We start from the raw sequence: 25645 nt of genomic DNA on the forward strand, positions 1-25645 counted from the left end.
CGGACAACTAGTTCTCTCTCTTGCTTTTCCCTACAGACAATCCATTTGTTAGGGTTAGGAAAAAAAAAATCACAAAAAATACAAAACATAAAGTTACTGAATGAAACTCACTGTACTTGACCAACTAACCTCTCTCCTCACGTCGTGTGAATGCCCACCACCCTCCGTCTTCACCGCTCTCAGAAGCTCAATCACTATCAGTACCTACTTGCTGGTAGCTTTCTTCACTGCAGATACTTTATTCAACGTCTTCATCATCCTTGTCGATGTCGAAACCTTCAGTTTGAAGCATTGCAAACACTTCAACAGTGCTAAAAGTCGCTGTCATGATCTAGTTTGCTCCAAAAATTTTCACTTGTATCGCCTGCGACGCCATTTTCAATATGTATGCAGATTAGCTTATCGTGTGGGGTCCTGAACTTGCTGGCACGCTGTGGAATGTGTTGTTATGGAATCTCATGAAGAAACTTTCCATTTGGCCCTCGACACGTTTGCAATGCCGGCGTAGCTGTGATTGTTATGCTAACCCATGAGGAAAACACAGAAAAAAATTTAACTGTCGAAACTGCTATAGCGTTCCCTCATCCGGAACACTACCTTATGTCAGGAACGCTATAGCGTTCCATCGTCCGGAGTGAGTTAACAGAGACTGAAGATGCCTGTGTCATCGACCAAGAAAACATGTCTTCTGAAAGATTTTTTTTCTCTGGTCAGTCAGTGTCACTATTTCTACTGCTGATATTGTTTAGATTTTGACACTTAAAAAAAAAAAAAAAAAAAAATCAGTAAAAGTATTGTGGTTATTTTCTGCCACAAGACATTTCAAGTCCGTCTTGATCAGCCGCATGATCTTGACAACAAAGTGGATATTTCATCGCGAGCACAGAGCAACAATGGTGAGTAACACTGATAACCAGTCCAGACGCCATCAGTGAAGTCTGGAATAGGCCACATTGCGAAACTTGGAACTGTCCGGGGTGGGGTCAAGCTCATCAGAGAGACCAAGCGCCAGTGGGTATTCCCGCACCTCCTGCTGGTGACTGTGAGACACCCACGCCATCTGCAGGCAAAAGAACAGAACCAGGCCCTTCTTCAGCACACACAGCCCCCTTCCCAAAACACCCACCAAAAGAACAACAGCACCAGGAAATAAGGCAAAACAGAGGGTTCTCTCTTGCACAAAAAAAAAAAAATCTTTACAACACAGAAATGAACTGAACAGGTCACAAGCCAAGCCTAGAGGTCTGGCACCTGGAGGAACACAAGCTAAGCCAGGATCTGCTTGGAAGCAAACACAAGAAGTCTGCCGCAAAATTATAGCACATTCCCATAGTGACAGGCAACACATGGGAAACCTAAACAACCACAGCAACAGTGAGAGTGCTGTCAGTGGTGCCACGAACTGGGCTGAGAGGAACAGACAAAGCAGGGATGGAGGAAGGGTGGCCAGGGGAACAGAAACATCCTGGAAATATGGTTGCTTTGCATTTTATCACTGAACGCAATGGTATACAGAGACACAGAACAGAACAGAAAAAATACAAATGCTATTAGCAGAGAATGTGAAAAAAAAGTGAGAAAACGGAATCTAGGACAAGATTTGAAAGCTCAGGCTGTGTGGATATTCATTTTGACATCTCATGCTCCATGCAACAGGTTCAATACCAAAACCCTCACAGTAAAAACAACAACACTACAAGCAACTAAAACATTAATTTGTGCAAACTGTATGTTATCACATTGTTAGGCAACAGTAATTCCCTTCATGCTGGCTATCCATGGAAGCACCTCTAAGCTCCCCAATAAGTAAAAAATTATCATTCTTAAGTCACATAAGTCTTAGCATTATAAACCTCTATCAAAAAGAACTGCACTGGCTTCCTGTTGAGCAGAGGATTAGGTACAAGATCTTGTGTCTCTGCTTTCATGTAATTTCTGGAACTAAATCCAGTATATTTCTGACCTTTCAAGCAGATTATGTGCCTTCAATGTCTCTACACTCTTCAGCTGATGACAGAATCTCTGGTATTCCCAAACCCAGCAGAGAAACATGGCAGGAGAGGTTCAGTTCTTCAGCTGTACAAATCTGGAATTCACTGCCTTTTCCAGTCTCTCAAAGTCCCCCACTCACACCCTTTGAAACAAAACTAAACACAATCGTTTTCAAGCAGTCTCTTCACCAATTAAGGCAGTTTAGTCCATAACAGTACTATATGGATCCACATCTCATTCTTCCATACGTATGTGTTCTTGTGTGCTTTGTGTGTCTGACTGACGTATCATTTTAAAGCATTTTGACAAGTTTGAAAGCATTCAAAATGTAGTATCCTCCTTATAATTATCATTACTTTCAGTTCAGTAAAGAAGCTTTCACAAGTTTTACATTGACATCAATTAGTCTGAACCATTTCTTGGCTGCCTTCACCTCTACACTCCATCTCGCTCACTATGATCGGCTTCCGATCCACTCTGTTTACGCATACCCAGATTCAAACACTTGACTGCTGGCTGCCGTTTTTTCTCTGTCTCTGGACCTTGCGATTGGAATGAATGTCCTCTTTCGCTTCGTCAAGTCTCCACACTCAGCTCTTTCAAGTCTGGCCTTGTAGCCTCCCTTGCCTGCCCTTCCTTGTCTTTTAGTTTCTTCAGTTTTAGAGTTATGCATGAGTGTGAATGACTGGTGCGAAAGCGCTTTGATTTGTCTCTGCACAAGATTCAGTGCTATATAAATACCATTATTATTATTATTATTATGATTATCAAGGTAACTTCATGGCATTTTGTCTTTCAAATGAGACTTAATAAACCAAGGTTGGGGGGGAGGACTTGTACACTTCATTGTAGCCTGACTGAATGACAGAGGAAACTGACGCTGATCACCTGAAGGCAGGTCTCAGTCAGCTGTACCCAGGCAGGCAGTCTGTTGTACAAAATGACCATGTTTGTAAAGTGCTTACACTAGTTACACAGCTCGGTCTCTGGGCCGAGGATAGGTGCTACATCAGAATCAACACCAATCACTCAGTCACTTTCTCTGTGCTGATACGCACGCACTGGTGAAGTACAGTGCTTTGCTGACATGCCCAAGCCCCAACACAATGGCGTAAGGGTACTTTTAGTTTCCGGGCTTCACCTAGCAGAACATATTTCACTGGACTTCAATTAACTCACTCAGTACGGCCAGTCCTCTCTTCTCCTCTACACAGACCCCTCGGATGTCCAGTGGGTGTCTGAATGACCCAACCTTTAGCTTCCGTCGTAAGAATTGTGGTATTCTTTGTCAACATTCACCTCTTCAGTATAAGAGCCTTCCAATTGCAATATTTTGATGACGGTAATTGGGGTGAAACGCTGTTAACGTCGTCTCTTTCGCCATTCGTATGGAGAGAGTTAACCGACACAGAAAAACAAGCATACAGCTATTTCAGCTGTGGTTCGAACATGTTGGATTTCCTTAGCTGCCTAAAGTGAAATGAAGCATGTTTTGTTAGCATGTGCAGCACACTGTCAGACAACATCCAACACAGGTTGCCTCAGTAATCCGTGTGTGTGGGGTGGGTGGGGGGTGGGTGGGTGCGGGTGTGTGCTGATTATCTGGTTGCGGTTTTCCGTAACGTATCTTTATTCTTATCTGTCTATTATAATCAATGTGCAGTATAGTAGGTTATGTTTATAATTATATTCAAATAATGTTTCTTAATTCTTTCTGTTTTTATATTAAGAATACTAGTTATTACCTGCAGTGTGTGGATGTATGTATGAAACGGTGTATAAGATATTTTTTACATTTGTATCTTCGTAATATTCGTAAAAGCTGTTGTTGACTTTTACAGTTATGGTCCCCATGTTGTTTACTTGTCTATGTTGTGATAATGCACCTGACCAAATTTCTACAGTTGGAGATAACAAAGTTATTCTTATCTTATCTTATCTTATCCAAACAATTTTCCAACGGACGTGAAACAGTTCAAAATATGTGTCCAGATATAATCGGAAAATTATCCCACTACAAGATGACGATGTGTGCAACTAAAATGGGGAAATTATCCCACTACAAGATGGTTTGAAACACAGTAAAGATGTGTTCAGCTAAAATGGGAACAGTATTTCACCCTGCCATTGGAAAACCTAAAACACTAAAGATGTCCCATGACATGATGTAATGAAATAAAATTTTAAAAAAAGAAAAGAGAAAAGAAATGAAATGAAAATAAAATATCAAATAAACATCATAATATCAAATAATGAAATATAAAAATAAGACAGGAAATGAACAAAACTATGTAAAATACAACATTAGACACATGCACATGCATAAATACATATTATCTATATCCATATCTATTTATCTGATATATATATCAAAGATATAAGTTAATGGCCCACCAGTGGGTATTTTGCACAAAATACCTGTACCCTTTACTTACAGAAGGCCTTTTTTCCATGTTTCCATCAATCCGTTCAGTGCCAGAGAATTTTGTTTAAAAAAAAAAAAAAAGAAAAAAAAAGTGCTCTCTCCTTGCCATGGAAATTTGAGGATTCTGGGGTAATCAATCTTTTTAAAATTCTAGTACAAAAAAGAACAGGAGATACAGAATCAACATAAACGTTTCTGAAGGAAAATAAACATGGATTCTGAATCGGAGCTTTTTCCCCATTAATTTTGATAGCAGATAACTAGTCAGGCATCTCAGTGTGATGATAATAATTTTTGTGCATTAAAAAAAGTCTATTTCTACCTCCATAGAATGACACCCAAGAATAAAACAAACAAAATAAACAGAAAATAGCATGCTTATAATCAGATGATACCTACAGGTTATGCGTTTATGATAATGACAACGCTTGTACACATGTAAGTGTATAACAGCAATGACAAACGAGGGTTCTGTCAAGATAAAAAGTCATCACCAAAGAGCGAGCAGCCTACTCTTCTTTACTTCAATTTAGTTTTATGTTCACTTTTGAAATTTTTTTTTCTTTTCAATAAAATGTTGCTTACGAAGCGAGAGAATCTGAGCGCACTGGTTCGAATCACGGCTCAGCCACCGATATTTTCTGCCACTCCACTAGACCTCAAGTGGTGGTCTGGGCGCTAGTCATTCAAATGAGATGATAAACCGAGATCCCGTGTGCAGCATGCACTTAGTACAGGTAAAAGAACCTACGGCAACAAGAGGGTTGTTCCTGGCAAAATTATGTAGAAAAATCCACTTTGATAGGAAAAATAAACAAAACTGCACCCAAGAAAAAATACAAAAAAATGGGTGGCGCTGTAGTGTAGCGACACGCTCTCCCTGGGGGAGATCAGCCCAAATTTCACATAGAGAAGTATACAAATATATGTATGCATTCCTTTCATGCAGGTTTCAGCAAGATGCAAACTGGGAGGTTGATCTGTGTACTCTGTGCATGCACACATGCATGGCTTTCTCTGTTATGACAAGTCTTTCATAAACAAAAACATAAAATTCAGAACATCCCCCATGTCTGCGTGAAGCCACTGTGTGTGTGTGTGTGTGTGTGTGTGTGTGTGGTGCCATATGTGTGTGTGTGTGTGTCTGTGTGTGGTGCCATATGCGTGTGTGTGTGTGTGTGTGTGTGTGTGTGTATGCATGTTCACATCCATGCTTGTCTGCATGCATGCATGTGTGGCATGTATGTGTGGATGCTGTATGTAAGCAGAGGACAGGGAGATGGTGTTAAACAACATCCCCTGACTTTACCATTCCAAAAACCTTCCAACTTTTCAGCATCAACAACTTAAAACAAACACATCCTTCTGTTTTTTACTCACAAATGCCATTCTCCAATTCTGGTTGCACATGAACAACTCAGACATTTATCATTATCTCATACTCTCCATGCAGACTATTCTGCTTCAAATAAGCGTGTGTGTGTGTGTGTGTGTGTGTGTGTGTGTGTGTGTGTGTGTGTGTGTGTGTGTGTGTGTGTGTGCATCTGTGGGTCTGTGTCTGTGTCTGTGAATGCAAGTACATCCCTCAGATACTGGTCCAAATTGCACGCCAGTGTCAATTTATGAAGTCTTACTTACATGCAAATGGTGTCATGTGGTGGTGGTGGTGTGTGTCCATCGAGATCGATGATGACCATCGTTGTCATCCAGATGGGGGATGGGGGGAGGGTGGTGGTGGGGTGGGGGGAAGGATGCTCATGAATCTACCTGTGAGTGCGCAGATGGCTGAATAGTCCAATCTGCGCACGAAATGTTCGCTGACAGTTGGGGCAGACAAAGACAGGCATATCATTGTCAGGGAGCTTGTTTGCCCGTGACTTTCTGGCCTGCCTCTTCTCAACAGCTGCAGCAGTCCTGTTGGCCTCGCACAACCTGGCGCCTTTGTGCACAGCAGCGCGCCATTTGTCACGGTCCACTGCAGATTCCTCCCAGGAGTCAGGGTTGATATCAAACGCTTTCAGAGAGACTTTCAGAGTATCTCTGAAGCGCTTCTTCTGACCTCCGTGTGATCTCTTCCCTTGTTGCAGCTCGCCATAGAAGAGCCTTTTGGGCAGCCGATGGTCTGGCATGCGCGCCACGTGTCCAGCCCAGCGAAGCTGGGACTGCATCAGGATGGTGAAGATGCTGGGAAGGGTGGCTTTTGCGAGCACCTCTGTGTCTGGGGTCTTGTCTTGCCACTTGATGTTCAGTAGCTTCCTTAGGCATGTTGTGTGGAAGTGGTTCAGCTTCTTGGCATGTCGTTGGTACACTGTCCAAGTTTCGCAGGCGTACAGTAGTGTGGGGAGAACTACTGCTCTGTAGACCTTTAGCTTGGTCTCAAGACTAATGCCTCTTCTGTTCCAGACATTTGCATTGAGTCTACCAAAAGTTGCGCTTGCTCTTGCAATCCTGACGTTCACTTCATCGTCGATGGTCGCATTTCGTGACAGTGTGCTGCCAAGGTATGTGAACCGCTCCACCGCACTGAGTCTCTGACCGTTGACTGTGATGTTGGGCTCAACGTAGGGTTTCCCTGGGGCTGGCTGATGGAGAACTTCAGTTTTCCTCGTGCTGATGGTAAGGCCGAAGTTCCTGCTGGCAGTGGCAAACTTGTCGACGCTGAGTTGCATGTCAGCTTCAGATCCAGCGTTGAGGGCACAATCATCAGCAAACAAAAAGTCTCATGTACAGTCACTAGGAACACTGATGTTTTCAAAGCACTCAACAAACTGAGCCAAGCAACTGAAACTTCTACTGATTTCTTCTTCTTCTTCTGCGTTCATGGGCTGTGACTCCCACATTCACTCATATGCACACGAGTGGGCTTTTACATGTATGACCATTTTTTACCCTGCCATGTAGGCAGCCATACTCCGTTCTCGAGGGTGTGCATGCTGGGTATGTTCTTGTTTCCATAACCCACGGAACGCTGACATGGATTACAGGATCTTTTAACGAGCGTATTTCATCTTCTGCTTGCCGTATGCAGACATAGGGGGTTCAGGTACTCCCTCCACCCACCCCCCCTGTTTGCCCCAACTCACCCCACAACCCCCTCCCTCCACCCACCCCCCCTGTTTGCCCCAACTCACCCCACAACCCCCTCCCTCCACCCCCCCTGTTTGCCCCAACTCACCCCACAACCCCCTCCCTCCACCCACCCTGTTTGCCCCAACTCACCCCACAACCCCCCTTCCACCCACCCTGTTTGCCCCAACTCACCCCACAACCCCCTCCCTCCACCCACCCTGTTTGCCCCAACTCACCCCACAACCCCCTCCCTCCACCCACCCTGTTTGCCCCAACTCACCCCACAACCCCCTCCCTCCACCCACCCTGTTTGCCCCAACTCACCCCACAACCCCCCTCCCTCCACCCACCCTGTTTGCCCCAACTCACCCCACAACCCCCCTCTCTCCACCCACCCTGTTTGCCCCAACTCACTCCACAACCCCCTCCCTCCACCCACCCTGTTTGCCCCAACTCACCCCACAACCCCCTCCCTCCACCCACCCTGTTTGCCCCAACTCACCCCACAACCCCCTCCCTCCACCCACCCTGTTTGCCCCAACTCACCCCACAACCCCCCTCCCTCCACCCGCCCTGTTTGCCCCAACTCACCCCACAACCCCCCTCCCTCCACCCACCCTGTTTGCCCCAACTCACCCCACAATCCCCCTTCCTCCCCTACTCTCCTGCCATTTTATTTAATCTGTTTTCAAAATGGTAACATTGAAATGTAAAAACTAATGCCAGTTGTCTACAATTTCCAGGACATCAAACAAACTTCCCGTTCCACCACCACCACCACCACCAGTCAACCAGCCACCAAACCACAGTAGCAGTCTCCTGCTTCGAATTTCATGACACTCTCGCTTTGACTCCAGCTTGCTGACACAGTTTTCTTCAGTTTAACGTCTATTCACTATAAGTGTTTTTAGATGGAAAGGAGTAAAGTAGTGTATAAAGGAAAGGGAATGCATGTGAATATTAGTGTTAAAAAAAAAAAAAAAAAAAAGTTATGTATCAGAGGAAAAGTATATTATAAGAAAAAGTCTAAGGAGGTTTTGGTGTGTATTGAATGAGTTGTCATGGGAAGGAGAACATGTATATGCATATCAACAAGTATTAACCTACAACAATGTAAACATAAATAACAGTATTAAATACATCAAAGGAGGATACCAACTGGACTGGAGTTTAAAATTTCTGAAAACACAGATAGGCTCAATACATGCATGAACTTGGAGACCACTGAGCATCACCCATGAGGAATGGAAACATACATCCATCGATACAAAATAAGCCACCATTGTCTGAATGTTTAAAAGGTGAAAGTTGAAGGTCCTGCAGCCTTTTATGGCCACAGGGGCAGGGAAGTGTAGAGTGATGGCCTAGAGGTAACGCGTCCGCCAAGGAAGCGAGAGAATCTGAGCGCCCTGGTTCAAATCACGGCTCAGCCGCTGATATTTTCTCCCCCTCTACTAGACCTTGAGTAGTGGTCTGGACGCTAGTCATTCGGATGAGACGATAAACTGAGGTCCAGTGTGCAGCATGCACTTAGCGCACGTAAAAGAACCCATGGCAACAAAAGGGTTGTTCCTGACAAAATTCTGTTGAAAAATCCACTTCAATAGGAAAAACAAATACAGCTGCACGCAGGAAAAAAAAAAAAAGGGTGGCGCTGTAGTATAGTGACACACTCTCCCTGGAGAGAGCAGCCCGAATTTCACACAGACAAATCTGTTGTGATAAAAAGAAATACAAATACAAATAGAATTCACATCCGCTGTGTCTAGGGCTCGGCACAGGAAAGCAAGGACCTATTCTCTCTTTCCTGCGCTTCTAACCTTCCGCAGACGAAGTTAGGTACCCTCATACCTGGGTGGAGTGAGGGAAATCTAAATGCCTTTCCCAAGGCCACAGTTTCAGTTTCAGTTTCAGTAGCTCAAGGAGGCGTCACTGCGTTCGGACAAATCCATATACGCTACACCACATCTGCCAAGCAGATGCCTGACCAGCACCGTAACCCAACGCGCTTAGTCAGGCCTTGAGAAAAAAAAAGAAAAAAAAGGCCACAACACCAAGCAAAAAGAGATCAGAATTCAAACGCCTAGCCCACTGCCACGGATGCCTCCAATGTTTGCACGCGAGTGTTTCAGGAATATCTTATAGTTCTGCTTCTGTTACAGCCCAGTGTCAACTGATATTAAGTGGTAATACTATGGAATCAAAACAGTCTCATAAGGAGATCCTCACTTTCATTTAATGTAACACTGAAAACTTTATACTCAATGTCCAGCGATGAAGTGTGAATCTTAATACTGAAACAAAGTAAAACAATGGGGGGGAAAAAAAAATCACCAAAATGCCCAAACAAAAGTCAGCATAACAACAGAAATACTCCCATCAATGATAAGCACAAAGGAGGGTTTCAGGGGGGAAGGGGGGAATGCAAATTTTCACAGCGCCTATTCTATAAACAGGGCTCGAAGCATTTCACGAAAAGGAGATAAAGAGAATTGCAAACACACCCACACACAAACTGCTACATCACACACACACGCAGACACACAGACACATACACAAGAAGCACACAACGGGAACAATCTGAATGACACAGGGGTGGTGTTCAGCAAATCTGCTACACAACCAGAAGCAGCAGCTAGAAGGACACACAGCCAACACACAACACACAACTCACCTTGATCTGCGAGGGCGTCAGCTTCTTCATGGTTTCCCGATCCATGCCGAAGACGATGGCGTTCATGACTCCATGCAGTGGGGCTGACAGCGAGGCCATCACCACCAGCCAGAACACGTCATGGCCAGGGTTCACAGCATTGTGAATCCTGAACAACATGCAAATCAAATCAAATCAAATCGAGTTGTTAATTCTCTCCGGACGAAGGAATGCATGAGCATTCCTACATAAAATGTGTTCGGTTTCAGACGACGGAATGGAATAGCATTTTCAAGAAATAAAAACCCATCACGCACTGTGATTTTGTGATTAGCCAAGCAGAGTGCGCTATTCTGGGTCACTCCACAATCGAATGGTATGATTGGTCAGCCTGCTATGTGTGGCCCGTCTCGCACACACGCTGACAAAGTCACTGACCGGTCGTCTGCTCGCGTGCCAGCCTGTTAGCAAAGCGGGCTCTTCTCAAAATGTTGTGAAGCGAACAAGGCAGCGATGGCAACGTTTTAGGGTTGCCGAAGTACTTGAAATGCTACAAATTGAAGGGTCGGACATTGAAGAGGTGGATGATGAAGAAGAAGAAAGCAAATTCAATGCAGAAAGCGAGCATGGGTATGGTGATTCGGGGTGAAAAATTGGCAGTATTTTCTACATATGGCAAAACTGTAAAAATAAGATGAGAAATTTGATTTTTTTAAATTTTTTATATGTAATAGCTCAACACGTAATAAACCAGTTCTGAAAGTTTCATTTTCTTACTCTGTATTTTGTATTTTTTGTAATTTTTTTTCCAAACCTTTACAAATGGGCCGTCTGTGGGGAAAAGCAAGGGAGAAAACTTGTCGTCCCGAGTGAGTTATGTTACAGCCCAGCAGGCTGGCCAAGCGGCCATTTCAAGGGTGAACACTCATCACTTCTTAAAGCCAGGCCCAGAGAAACCAAGAGAACCTACAGCATGCCTCCTCTCACCAGATGTGATTCCGTGCTCATGTATGTTTGAATGTGTGCTTCTCTGTAGGCATTTATTGTGTTTATGTGTGTGTAAATAGTTTGCTAGGTCCATTTTGGTGTGTATATGTAACATTGATGCAATGTGTTTTGCTGTGCATTGTGTTTTACAAAACACCTAGAGCAGTGTTCTGGACAGAGTGCCATACAAAATATCCATTATTATTACCGTCATTATTACTAGTACTAGTAGTCTTTACTACTATCATCATTCTTATTTTTCTTCGTTTTAGTATTATCACGGTTATCTTTTAATGAATGTTGTCATCATTATCATTAAATCATCATCATCATCATTATTATTACTACGTCGGTGCCTGATCACAAAATAAAGAAAACTTGTGACAGACACCAACACAGACACTGAGAGGCCGGGGTCAGGCTGCATATTACAGACAGACAACACGACGGATGGCAATAAATCAAGGAAAGAGAGAGAGACAAGACAAGACAAGACAAATTCTTTATTTCGAGGATAATAGATAAGCACTGGTGTGCTTTTTTTACATCCAGTCCCCGCCCTGAATAGGGTCTACACTACACAATATTTAGTAAAATGAAAGCATGGTGTTAGTAGAGATACACAACAGAAGAAAAAAATATGCATAAATCGAAACAAAACAACACACACACACGCACACACACACACACACACACACACGGCATACAAGCACTAGCATGGTGTTAGTAAAATGCATAGGAAAAAAAAAAGAACAAAATCAAAGAAACAAACACACACAACACACACCGCATTACACATCAGAATGGGGGATAGAGGGTGAGGAAGGTTCTGTCAACCATACACATCTGACAAACAGTATCAATAAAATGAACGATTTACATTACACATTATGGCACAAAGTGGGAAAGGCAATGTTTTTTGAAGGTGGATGGGCAATGGTGTTGTTTAATTGTTTCTGGGAGTGAGTTCCATAGGGAGAGAGAAAGACAAGCGTGTTTCTCCACAAACCTGTTCACCAGAGGAAAGATGGACACCAGGAGGTAGACGCAGGGGTAGAAACGCAACGGCTTGATATCCTCCTTCAGCAGTCTCTGTTCATTAACAACACACCACAAGCACATGTAACATCTTTGATATATATATATATATATATATATATATATATATATATATATATCCCGTTACTCTGAATTTGCAAGGTCAACTGATTGCTGATTGTAAGGTTATATCACAACAGAAATACAAATACTCCCCCCCTCTCACCCCCCCCCCCCCCCCCACATTTTTCTGTTTGTTGGCCTTTGTTACATTCAAGTCCATGCAGCACATGTATTTCCTTTCTTCTTCTTTTCTTTCTTTCTTTCTTTTCTATATGAGTGCTCCCTAATGGCAACACAAACATACATACTAAAATGATAAAAAGCTCCCACCAAATAAATGCAATTAATGAAAAATGAATGATTTTTTTTTTTAAACCCTAGCCAAATCAGCGCAATGATAAACCTCTTGCTCATTCAATACACTAATTATCCTCTCACCAAATCAAAGCAATAACCACATCAACATCGTTCTCATGTGATAACGTTTCTTTTTTTTTTTTTAAATAATGCAGAGATTCACAGTATATCGTTATATCCTAGGCAGCCTGTAGACAGACCAATGGTACTTACCAGCCTGTGGGTGAACTATATAACACACAAAATGCTGCGCGTTTAGACGTTTACTCACATTGTTTCTTTCTGCATCAGGGTCGTATGTGCCTTCCCACCTGGATGCCTTCAAAACAAAAAGTAAGTGTCTATAAAACATGATAAAAGATTTAAATTTTTTTTTTTTTAAGTATTCAAACAAAACAAACAAAAAAAAACAAAAAAAACAACAAAAAACAACAAAAAAAAATTTGCTGTGTTTCAACTGACAACAATATCATGAATGAACCAAACACTGAACGCACTCAGCTCTTTCAAGTCAGGCCTTAAAACCCCACCTCTTCCCAAAATAGCCTCCCTTCCCTGCCTCTTCCTTGTCTTCAGTTTCTCCAGTTTTAGAGTTATGCATGCGTGAGAATGACTGGTGCGAAAGCGCTTTGATTTGTCTCTGCACAAGATTCAGCGCTATATAAATTTCATTATTGCTATTATTATTATTATTATCATGAACGGCAAAACTGAAGAGTCATCACATCAGCATTCTGGATAACTGAAGCCAGCCAGAAAGAAATATCTCCATGCCGTCCTTTTTTTTTTCTCACCAACTAACATCCATTTCAATGATTCACCACTCAAAAGCACACACATGGATGTTTAAAGACTGAATGATTTGACTGGACACAAGTAACGCAATTCAAAGAGGAAAAGTCCAAATACAGAAAGGTGACAGACATCCTGACCTGTAAGAGGAAATTTTCTATCTAAAATTATGTTTAAATAACATATTTACCGTGACCCAACTAGTGCAGACTCCAGCAGGGGTCTGACATTCCTGTCCTGTGCAAACTACTATCCGCCTATGCGGAGAAAATGAAACTACGGCCGATGACCTCCTGGAAGTAGGTAACCTCCCCTTTGTCCTGCTGGCTAGTGCCCTCTTTTGACGGCAGCCATTATGACTCCTGTCCTGTGCTCTCCATACGTTTAAGTTTTTTTTCATATTTTCTGTCTGTCTGTCGATTCTCTGGCGTTCTTGTTTTTTGTCAAATTTTGTCTCGAACCAGGTCACATAATTATATGGTTCGATTGGGATATCGGGCTAAAATTAAGGCGCGATCGATATCGATTCGCAGACACTCTGGGCCCTCTATTTCTCACTGAGTGATGACAGCCTTCGCTGGACGAGCATCAGCAGCAGCAGAGGAGGCAACTGATGTCCTGACTATCTGGGCTGGAATTTGATTGTAGTGGAGAGTGTTTTGCCCAAACACATCCCTACTCTCTCAGCCAAGAGGGTTTTAGGACAGCTGGCGATGGGATGGTTCCCAGAGGCCAACAAGCCCCCAAGGCTGCAGCACTACGAGCCAGTGCAATCTTTCCTCCTAGTTTGAGATTCATAGTCATCAACAAAAGACTAAAGCTGTAAATGAATTCCCACTGGAATGGTACATATGTTTTCTTCAGTTTAACGTCTATTCACTATAAGTGTTTTTAGACGGGATATAGCTCAGTGGTACATGTGTGTGTGTGTGTGTGTGTGTGTGTGTGTGTGTGTGTGTGTGCGCGCGCGTGTCTGTGTCTCCCTCTTCTTCTCAAACCTACAAAAAAATTATTAAAAAAAAATTTTAAAAAATCACCAACCTTTTCGCAACAAAAGACATTTTACAACTGACTGAATGAATACTGACATTCACAGTATTACCACACTGAAACAAGATACAAACAAAATCAAAAATACAGGTGGCTTTGACATCTCACCTGTCGTCGGAGCCTGACTGTGATGTAGATGTAGACGACAAAGAGAATGATGATGGTGATGAACAGAGGAACATACCAGCTGTAACAAGAAAATGACACTGTGTATAGGAAACACATGATGGCTGTTCTTAAATCTACATGTTTTAAGTAATGGTAACCTATGCTAACTGTTGTTGTTGTTTTTTTACATATGTCAATCTAAGTTTGCTACATGTTTCGTGTGAGAAAGAGAGAGAGAGAGAGAGAGAGAGAGAGAGAGAGAGTGTGTGTGTGTGAGAGAGAGAGAGTGAGTGTGTGTGTGTGTGTGTGTGTGTGTGTGTGTGTGTGTGTGTGTGTGTGTGTGTGTGTGTGTGTGTGTGTGTATGAATGTGTGTGTGTGTGTGTGTGTGTGTGTGTATGAGTGTTAGAGCCTGCATGTGTATGTGTGTGTGTGTGTGTGCATGAATGCATGCATAGAAATACATTTGTATTAGAATTTGCCATCTGACACATGTGTCTGTGTCTATGCACACACACTTGTGACACACATGTCACTTCAACAAACACCATGATTATGTACACATGTGTGTGAGCAAATACTATATGCTGATACTGTCCAGCCCAAACATACAACCAACTGCTTTATACTGCCATGCAAAATAGCTTTACTTTTCTGTTCTTTTTCTACACAGAAAAAAAGAATCATGTCACAGGTTTAGGAAAAAAAAGAAGAAGATAATGAAAATGGTTATTTTCCGTCTTAGCTTGAGTCATCCAAGTAAGGTTTCCCGCACCTACACGCAAGCATGCATTCACACACATTTAGATGTATCTGCTTTTGAAAAATCATGTTCATGTATTTTTGCACACAGGCATATGAACACAGCACACATACTTGCACATATGTGAACATCACACACACACACACACATACACACACACCTCTATTAGTTTTTGTGTTTAAATGAATGCTTCAAAAACATCATCAATCATCCATCATCGACACAGACCTCTACATCACCGTCATAAATGTCCTCAACCAGGATCAATTGTTGTCTAACTTACATGCCAAGTCTCCATCCCAAATCTTCTTTGATCCAGCTGAAAAAAAAAAGAGAGAAAAAAAAAAGACGAAAATGGGTACCAGTAATGACAAACAGCAGTGGAGACAAATTGTTTACATGCACATTATTCATAACACATAGTGACCTACTCTATTCCTTGGTAATACAGAAGTACCAGTTAACATGAAAGGAAGTTGAGAAATATTTTGTTCACATACATATTAATTATTATTTACAAAATGCACACACACACACACATTCTACAAGACTTCTTTCCCTTATATACTTCATGTCCACATCTTTGTCATGTTGTTTGATATTTCGTAAGACTTCTTTCCAACCATGTTGTGACCCAGGCATTATACAGTTTATAGCGACAACTATGATATATCAGACTGAGGGAAAGGAGGTTTTAAAACAGAATCACGTTCACTGTCGTAAAGCTTGGATCCTGTATCGATACCACTGCGCCTTATCAAAAACTTACCTCCCACCCCCACCCTCATGCACACGAAAAACATACACACAGACACACATAGCCACCAACATACAAACCCAACCAACCCACCAACACACACACCCACTCCCACACCTATACCCGTCCTTAAACATACATACAAATATATAATACACACACATGCACACATATACACACAATCACACACACACACACACAACAATACACATGCAAAGTGTGACAGTGAGTGACATCCTGTTATGACCACCAGAACAGCAGAGGAGGCAAGTGCTGTCCGGACCATCTGGGCTAGAATTTGATAACACTACAGTGGACAGCGTCTTGCCCAAGTTACATCTCCACTCTCTCCGCCTAGAGGGCTTTTGGACAATCGGCATTAGGACCATTCCCAAAGGCCAACTAGCCTGCAAGGTTGCAGCACAAAGAGCCAGTGCAATCTTGCCTCCTAGTTTAAGAATCGCAGTCCTTCACAAAAGACTAAGCTGTGAATTAATTCCCACTGCAGTGGAGAAATCACTGACCATACAGCTCTCACTTTGCTGTTGGCATGACTGCGCACACATACACACACACACATAGACTCACACACACACACACACACACACACTCACACACACAGACACTCACTCTCCCCATACTCCTCCTACCCCCCTCACACACATATACACATCCCCCCTCCCACACCTCCCCCCCCCCCCTGACCCCCACCCTCCACACACACACACACACACAGACACAACACTGACCACCAGGCTCCGGCCGGCCCGTAGTGGTCCCCCGTGAAGGGCAGCAGGGAAAGGAAGAGAGGCAGACCCCAGCAGATGGCGTGGTACACCCTGACCAACACACAACCCAGCACAACGTCATCAATGTCGCAAACCAGTCAACCTGCATGCACAATTCTGTAGCAGCAAAAACAAACAAACTATGAACTGAAAACACTGCTGATCTGCAGAATGGACAGGGAAAAATACAAGCTCCCCCACTTTGTCATACATATCATTTTACCCACATAGGACTTTTAAATATAAAAAAAAAGGGACTGACAAACATCTCTGATTCACAGAACAGACAGGGAATATAAAATCCCTTCCACACTTTGTCACATAATCAATCAACACACATGCACAGTTTTATATCCATGGAAGACTTTTCTTTTCTCTCTCAGTTTTTTTTTCTTTCCATCCATCGTCATTTTCCTCCTTTCTTTCTGTTATCTTTTGCCTTTATTTTTCATTTGCCTTTAGTTGTTTGTTTGTTTTTTCTTACTGATATCAGTATTATTATCATGATTATCATTATTCTTATTCTTTCAGAAGAAGGCCATTATCATCACTATCAACAGAAATATTAACCCGTTACTCACTTCTCATACTTCTCCGTGGTGGTGGCCATGATGATGCTCATGAAGAGGTTAAAGGTCAGGCACGACACCCACAGCAGCACCGTCCAGTCTGGGCCAAAAGAAAAACGCTTAAAAACCACTTCACTGCTGATCAGTATCAGTATCACTAACTCCAGGAGGCGTCACTGCGTTCTGACAAATCCATACACACTACACCACATCTGCTAAGCAGATGCCTGACGAGCAGCGTGTAACTCAACGCGCTTAGTCAGGCTTTGAGAAAAAAAAAAAAAAAAAAAAAGGAAAAAAAAATCATTAAATTAATGAATAAATAATTAAACAAATAAATAAGTAAATGAATTCAAGAGAAGAAATGAAAAATAAATAAATAAATAAATCGATAAATAAATAGATAATTTATATTAAATCTAAAAAATTTCTTTTAAATTCTTTAAACAAAAAGAGGAAAAAATAAGGCGATAATAACAGAATAATAAAATGTGCTCACTGCTGAACGTTGATGAACTGAAATCACTGTGACCTGAATCTGAAGTGTACAAACTCTTCCTCCTGTATTTTTGAGTGGTTTGATTTGTTTTTTTTTGTTTTGTTTTTTTGTTGTTTGTTATTTTTATTCACTGATAAAAAAAATATTATCCCATGAGGGAGACCAGCTAAAGAAATAGTGGCCAACATCCTCCCCTGTAGAGACTGACAGTGTACATACATGCATACATGCACAAGCTTTGAAATCAATCTGTGTCGCCATTATCTTTACCCCCCCTCTCCACAATCACAGAGTCCAACTCACCAAAAAACGTCAGCCACCATGCCTGGAAGTCACACAAGGGACCATCTTCAATGGTGCTGCTCTGTAACAAGGGTAAAGAAGAAAAAAGAAAAAGAAAAGAAAAGAAAAGAAAAAGAAGCTGATTAAACGTTTCACCAAGACCATAAAGTGTGCAAATTAAAACATAATCACACACACACACACACACTATTCTCCTCCTCCCTTCTCACAACTGACTCACACTCTTCCATGCCCCCCACCCCCACCCCCTCCCCCACTCCCACCTCCCCTTCTCTCTCTCTCTCTCCCCCTTCACACACATCGCTTCAACTCGCAAACTCCAATCCTCATACAAACTCCAAAGTCAGATACTCACATTATAATGCCAAGGGTGCACAGTCCCGAACATAAACGCCCCCAGCCCCCACCCACCCCCACAGAGGCACACAATTACTTTCCCAGACAATTAATCCATCATTCACTGCTGCTCTTGTAAGAAATTAGCATGGTAAAGGATTGTGGGGGTAAATAAATACATAATGAGGAAACAAAAGCACAAATGAATGAAATAAATTGCAAACAACAATAAACAAACAGATAAACAGACAGATCGACAGACAGATAGACAGATAGATAGACAAACAGAGATAGAGAGATAGATAGATAGACAGACAGATAGACAGATAGATAGATAGATAGGTCAGACACTAGACAGACAGACAGACAGACAGAGAGACAGACAGATATATAAGCAATGTTAAACACAGCTCTAAGTTTTTGTATCACATATCAGTATCTTCTTCTTTGTCTTCAAGTGCCCAGCCAGTGAGACATATCTACCATCACCACAATCTGACAATGTGTGATAATACATTAACTCTCTCCATACGAACGGCGAAAGAGACGACGTTAACAGCGTTTCACACCAGTTACCATCATCAAAATATTGCAAGCGGAAGACTCTTATGCTGAAGAGGTGAATGTTGACAAAGAATACCACAATTCTGACGACAGAAGCTAAAGGTTGGGTCATTCAGACACCCACTGGACATCCGAGGGGTCTGTGTAGAGGAGAAGAGAGGACTGGCCGTACTGAGTTAAAATTCCTCTTCCTCTTCCTCCTCCTCCAGTGAAAGACCAACGGACAGAAGCACTTCAACAATGCATTTCTCTGTGTGTTCTTTTATGCAGCAAGTACAGTTAACTTCTTCTTTTTTTTTTTTAAATGTTTATCATTACTGCCTTCAACTGAAGGGAAAATGACCACCAAGAAGATTCACACACATCTACAGCCTAACACCCATAGCCACACACACTCTGACCCTCACACACTCACATCAACACACACATTATATATGGATTATCTGTGACTAAGCTGCCGGGTGGCAGCGAAAATTCAGATTTTTTTGTTTTTTTTTTTGTTTAAACAAAATAGGTGTGGGTTTTCAACTTTGTTTTATTTATTCTAAGGAGAAAAAAAAAAAAAAATATATATATATATGTATAGTATATAAATACTCACCATCAAGTAGGCAACGCAGTCAAAGAGAGCACCAATGCTTAGGTACAGGATCATACGCTGAAACACACACACACACACACACACACGCACACACACACACGCGCGCGTGTGCACACACACACACAAACACACACACACTCACAAATGCACGCACACACACACACACTCATAACTATATAAGAAATTCAACTGAAATACAGTACATCTTAACTGGGAGTTGGAGCATACATATATAGAGAAACTCCAGTCTTGTTACATTTCTTCTGGTGAGACATCAGATTGAGAGGTAACAACAACAACAACAACAAAAAGAAGAAGGAAAAAGAAGATACAAACAAACAAAAAAACATCAACAAAAAGACAAACATCGGACAAAAAAAAAAGAAAAAAAAAGAAAAAGAAAAAAAGAAAAAGCCCATTTGGATACAATGCGAATTAATCAAAAGAACCAAATTCATTCCTTGTAACAGTCATTATATATTTTAAAAGTCTATCAAGAGAGAGACAGAGACAGAAGATAGATAGATAGATAGACAGACAGATAGATATACAGATAGATAGATACAAAGGAGCAAGAATGTCACACTTTTTTTTCTTTTCTTTATTTTGTATCATAAACTGGAACTGATGAAAATCATACGCCCAGGTACTCAGCCTAGCAATTGGATAGCTTACTTTGTAGATCTGCACAAACTGAAATAGATAATGATCTTGGGTTGCTATATCTTCACAAACTGAAATAACTGAATTAAGAATCATTTTACCTTCCAAAATCCAAAGCTGAAAACTCACCTGTGCAAATACAACATATTTCCTGAACAGCCATATGACAAGGATCATGAAGATACTGAAACATATGACATGATGAATATTTCAGATCACAATAAATAATAGTAATAAAAATAAATAATAAGTAATGTGCAACAATCATTGATAGAGAAATCAATACAATGTATACTACATGTCTTAATATTATATAGTTTTAAATGCAGTTTATCTTTTAAACAAAACGAATAATTATTCACAAATCTAGATTATGGAAAATATGTAAGCACTAAAGTACAATTTAACAGTATTAGTAATCATCAGGACTATAATTCATGCAGGAACTTGAAAACTATCTGACCTTAAGATGTTAATTATTCTAATAATCATAATCATCTAAATACAGAAACAAACCAACATTGCATACTTTAATTCAGTTTAAGTTATAACTTTAGCAAAAAATATAGTGTTCAACAAAATCTTACCATCCAATAAAGGAAAAGGATGCAACCACTTTGCGAATAGTGATGACCGTCTCCTGAAAAAAAGCCCATGAAAGAATAATTAAAAAGAAAAAAAAAATATATATAGAGAGAGAGGGAGAGCAGAGAGAGAGAGATTCATATATATACACTGGAGAGAGGGATGGAGAGAGAATGGCTCGTTCATCTGATGGCGTATGTAATAACAAACTTTGATGTTGCAAGATCTCGATATGCTTCAAGTGATAGAATTCCAACTCTGTCATTATAATTGGAGAATCAATACAAAGATCATTTGGTGGATTTAGTGTGTTTACACTCTGTGTGTGTGTGTGTGTGTGTGTGTGTGTGTGTGTGTGTGTGTGTGTGTGTGTGTGTGACTGTGTGTCTTTATGTTGCTGCAGTAGATGTCAGGAAACAAACTGACAAAACGGATGGAGCATTACGTGTTCTGCCTTCTGGGAAGTCAGTCTTCGTGGAAGACCATTGTGAGGTAATGACATTCACATCGTTTTCTTCTTCTTCTTTTTTTTTTCTTTCTTTTTTTTTCCTTTTGAAAGAAATTTATAACAGGCAAAAAGGCCTTTCAATAAGTCAATATCTGACTGGCTGACACATTTTGGATCATTTCAAATTCATCAATGACCGATGACCGACTCCAAACCAAAACCCTGATGACATACAACACAGACACATCATTGGGATTGTGTATTTTGTATGACATGCTATGTATTGTAGTTTGAACTGCAGTTTGCTGTGTTACATTACTGCTTTAGTTTGTGGGCTTCAGTTGTGGGGCTTTGATGCTGTTGTTTGTGTTTGCATGTGTGTACGTGTACGAGTGTGTGTGTGTGTGTGTGTGTGTGTGTGTGTATGTGTGTGTGTGTGTGTGTGTGTGTGTGTGTGTGTCTGCGTGCGTGCATGCGTGTGTGTGTATGTGTGTGTGTGTGTCACAGTGAGAGAGAGAGAGATTGTGCACATGGGTGTGAATACTTTCATGTCTTTGTATTGGGGGAAAGAGATCAGGATGTGACTCAACAAGTGTACTTGGGAGAGGGGAATGAGGTGGGGGAATCTGAAAGAACGTATGTGTGCACGCATGGATGTATGTAAGGGGTGGGTGGAGGTACACATATGTGAGTATGTGTATGTGTTAAAACATTTTTTTAGATACTGATGTTATTGATATTTGGTAAATTGATTTGTTAAAATGTTCTTTTTTAAAATTGTATTCACAATCGTATCATTAGTTTTTCAAATTTGATTCTCTTTGTACTGCTTAGTTAATATTAACTAAAATGACTGTTAAAATGTCAGTACAAGAAAACGTTAATCTGACAATATATGGTTTCAGTCAGTATTTCACACTATTTGCTGCCTTGAATTATATTTCTAAGTATAAAAAAAAGGAAAAAGAAAAAAGAAAAAAAAAAGTGTAATTCTAGTCACAATATACTTCACACAAACAAAATTCTCCACTAGAAATTTAAGTCGTCATTCCCATGTTTATTATGTTGTCATGATTATCATGACATGAGCATTCCAATTCCCATACCAAAAAGAAACAAAATAAAATAATAATTTAATATAATAGAATAGAAAGAAGAAGTAGATTTAGAAGAAGAATAATTAATATTATCATTATGATTATGATATTATGAATCAAGAAAGATTTTTGTGGCTGCTCATAGATGACACAGTATACCCTTATACTGCATGCACATGATGGACTAAACATATTCAATTGCAATTTGCTGTTCGGTGCATAATGTTAATGACTAAAATTATATATTGCCCTGAATGGGGCATTAGCACCAAGTCAGATAGCAGATCATGAGATATATGCTGTCATCATAAATATCCACACAATCCCAAATGGTGGGATTTAAGAAGAAGAAAAAAAAAAGAATGTAATAGTACTGATACCATAGCAATTGAGTGTTTCTTACTCAGTTGATATACAAGAGGAAGCTGTATAGTGTATAATACATACACTGCACTTACAGTTACAGTCACAGAGTATGCACACTAACAATAACACTGAAGTGTTTGGCATAAAAACCATCTGAGGCATGCACACATGTGATTTGAAAGACAAACCATGAATAGTAGCCCATAATGGTAGTGGTATTTAAATTGCTTCAACATTCCAAATTATTTCTTCACAAATTCATCAGGATTATCATTGTTTTGTTTTCTTCTTACTGTCAAATTTCTATTAAAATTATATATAATTAATATTATATATATGAGTGAGAGAGTGAGTGAGTGAGTGAGTGTGTGTGTGTGTGTGTGTGTGTGTGTGTGTGTGTGTGTGTGTGTGTGTGTGTGTGTGTGTGTCACTGTGTGTGTGTGTGTGTTGTGTGTCTGTGCATGTGTTGTGACCATTCATATAACATTTAAACAGAAGGCATGGTGAACATTAATACCGGCTTGATTTCATGTATCCTGCAAACTATGAATTTCAGTTACAACATCACATGGAACAACCCCAAATTATCACATAACAATGTACGTTAATTAACAATGTCACATGACAGTCATAATGATTCTAATCATAGACTTAGAGCTTTAGTCTGCTAGACTTAATCTACAACTGGGATTTTCGAGATGCTCCCCTCTGGTTGACAGTACAGAAGTATAAGGACGAAAACCAATCACTTCACCAATACCTTTTTCCCCAGAGCAGTCAATGCCCTGTCTCTCGAACAAAATCCACAATGATAAATAGAACTGTGCAATCAACAACCATCTACATGAATATCTAGTCATCAGCTCCATCCACATGTAATATGCGGCTTCTGTTCAAACGCGCGCGTGTGTGTGTGAGAAAGAGGGAGAGAGAGAGAGAGAGAGAGAGAGAGAGAGAGAGAGAGTGTGTGTGTGTGTGTGTGTGTGTGTGTGTGTGTGTGTGTGTGTGTGTGTGTGTGTGTGTGTGCAGTGTGTGCATGTGTGAGTATGCACAAGTTTTTTTTTATATTGATATGCACTTGCATACCTAATTTCTACTGTATCTATGTTTGTGTATGATTTTCAATTTATGTTCGTACCTTGTTATGTACTATCCTCCCCCCAATATTTCTTGTGACCCCGGTACACTTGGTAATAAAGTCATATTCTATTAATATTCTATTCTATTCTATATTTGTGTGTGCATGCATGTATTATATGTATATATATATATATATATATATATATATATATATATATATGTATATACATACATACATACACACATACATAGATATATATATATATCATTATATATATATATATATATATATATAATATACATATATACATACATGTATGCACATGAGTGTGTGCTGGTAAGTTTAATGATGAATGCATCCCACAGTTTATGCTTTTAGTCATTTCTGTCTTGATTTCACCACTGGCATCTGACTCAATGTCTCAAGACACAAATATGATATATTTCAATCCCAGAACTGAGCTTACTGGCATTTGTCTGGCAGCAATGATACACCCTTACTTTTGCATACCACACAACATGCACAATGCACATACTCATAATAACAGACATTACATCATTACTTAATCAATGTGTGTGTGTGTGTGATAGCGATTGGGAAAGAGAGAGAGTGAGAGAGAGAGAGAGAGAGAGAGAGATGGGTGCATGCAATGCATAATTGTGTGTGATTGTATGTGTGATTGTGTGTGTGTGTGTGTGTGTGAATGATACTGGGTGATTAATCATCTGAACAGTATATATATATATATATATATATATATATATATGATCTCTGCGACTGTGGGCGTGGAAATGTCAACTGAAGTTGATCCGTACTTTTACTGAAATGATTTGATCGCAAACAAATATTATGAACACATTTCATTAAGTTTGATTATAAGACAGACATTTTGAAAATGGTTTTTAACTTACACATGCATTGGGGTCATCAGAAATGGTGCAGGAGGTGAACAGTTTCGAGGCGTTTGGTTCCACCACCATGGCCGAGTCTTGATATATCTCCGACGCACTGCGATGTGTAGAACTTCGGGAAAATATTAAACCACTGTCTTGTAAGATTGAATGCTTTTTGTTGCTCTAACTTTCTCGATTATTTGCAATTCTGTTGCACTGTAAACAGTTTCACAATCCTGCTACAGCGCTAGAGTCTGACAGTTATGACTAATATTTCATTAATCACTTTCGCAATGTTGGAATCACATCCTGCTACAGTGTCAGCCGCGCTGAGTTATTTTTAGATCATTGCCCAAACACTGTCTACATACCGGAAAGAAAAATAATGACACACATCAAACCATTTCAGTCAAAAATAAGGATCAAATTCAGTTAACATTTCCACGCCCACAATCGCAGAGATCATATATAAGATCTCTCTCTCTCTCTCTCTCTCTCTCTCTCTCTCTCTCTCTCTCTCTCTCTCTCTCTCTCTCTCTCTATATATATATATATATATATATATATATACTGTTCAGATGATTAATCACCCAGTCTCATTCACACAAACATTTGATGAATGCACAGCAGGTAAAATAGAATGATATCTATGCAAGGGTTATATGTATAACCTTAACTACAGTAATGTCCTGTTCTAGCGTCCTCAGTAAATTATCGCACCTATTGGTTACAAATTCATGGTTTGTTGGACCGCAAAATGATGGCACGTTGATTTACGGAACCCACATCAAAACAGTAAA

General features: G+C 40.5%; 1 protein-coding gene across 1 annotated transcript; it reads right to left on the reverse strand.

Moving 5' to 3' along the window:
* Positions 1-768: 768 nt before the first annotated feature.
* Positions 769-25133, reverse strand: LOC143288910 (cyclic AMP receptor-like protein A). The gene is made up of 13 exons (XM_076597579.1): positions 24864-25133; positions 20963-21015; positions 20505-20559; positions 19713-19769; positions 18212-18272; positions 17422-17509; positions 16802-16891; positions 15579-15614; positions 14535-14613; positions 12856-12903; positions 12136-12218; positions 10161-10308; positions 769-1060 (listed from the first exon to the last, which is right to left on the reverse strand). The coding sequence occupies exons 1-13, from the start codon at positions 24930-24932 to the stop codon at positions 929-931; spliced, it is 999 nt and encodes a 332-aa protein (XP_076453694.1). The 5' UTR covers positions 24933-25133; the 3' UTR covers positions 769-928.
* Between the last annotated feature and the right edge of the window lie 512 nt (positions 25134-25645).

The sequence above is a fragment of the Babylonia areolata genome, chromosome 13 (assembly GCF_041734735.1).
Source record: "Babylonia areolata isolate BAREFJ2019XMU chromosome 13, ASM4173473v1, whole genome shotgun sequence".
In the NCBI taxonomy this organism is placed as follows: Eukaryota; Metazoa; Mollusca; class Gastropoda; order Neogastropoda; family Buccinidae; genus Babylonia; species Babylonia areolata.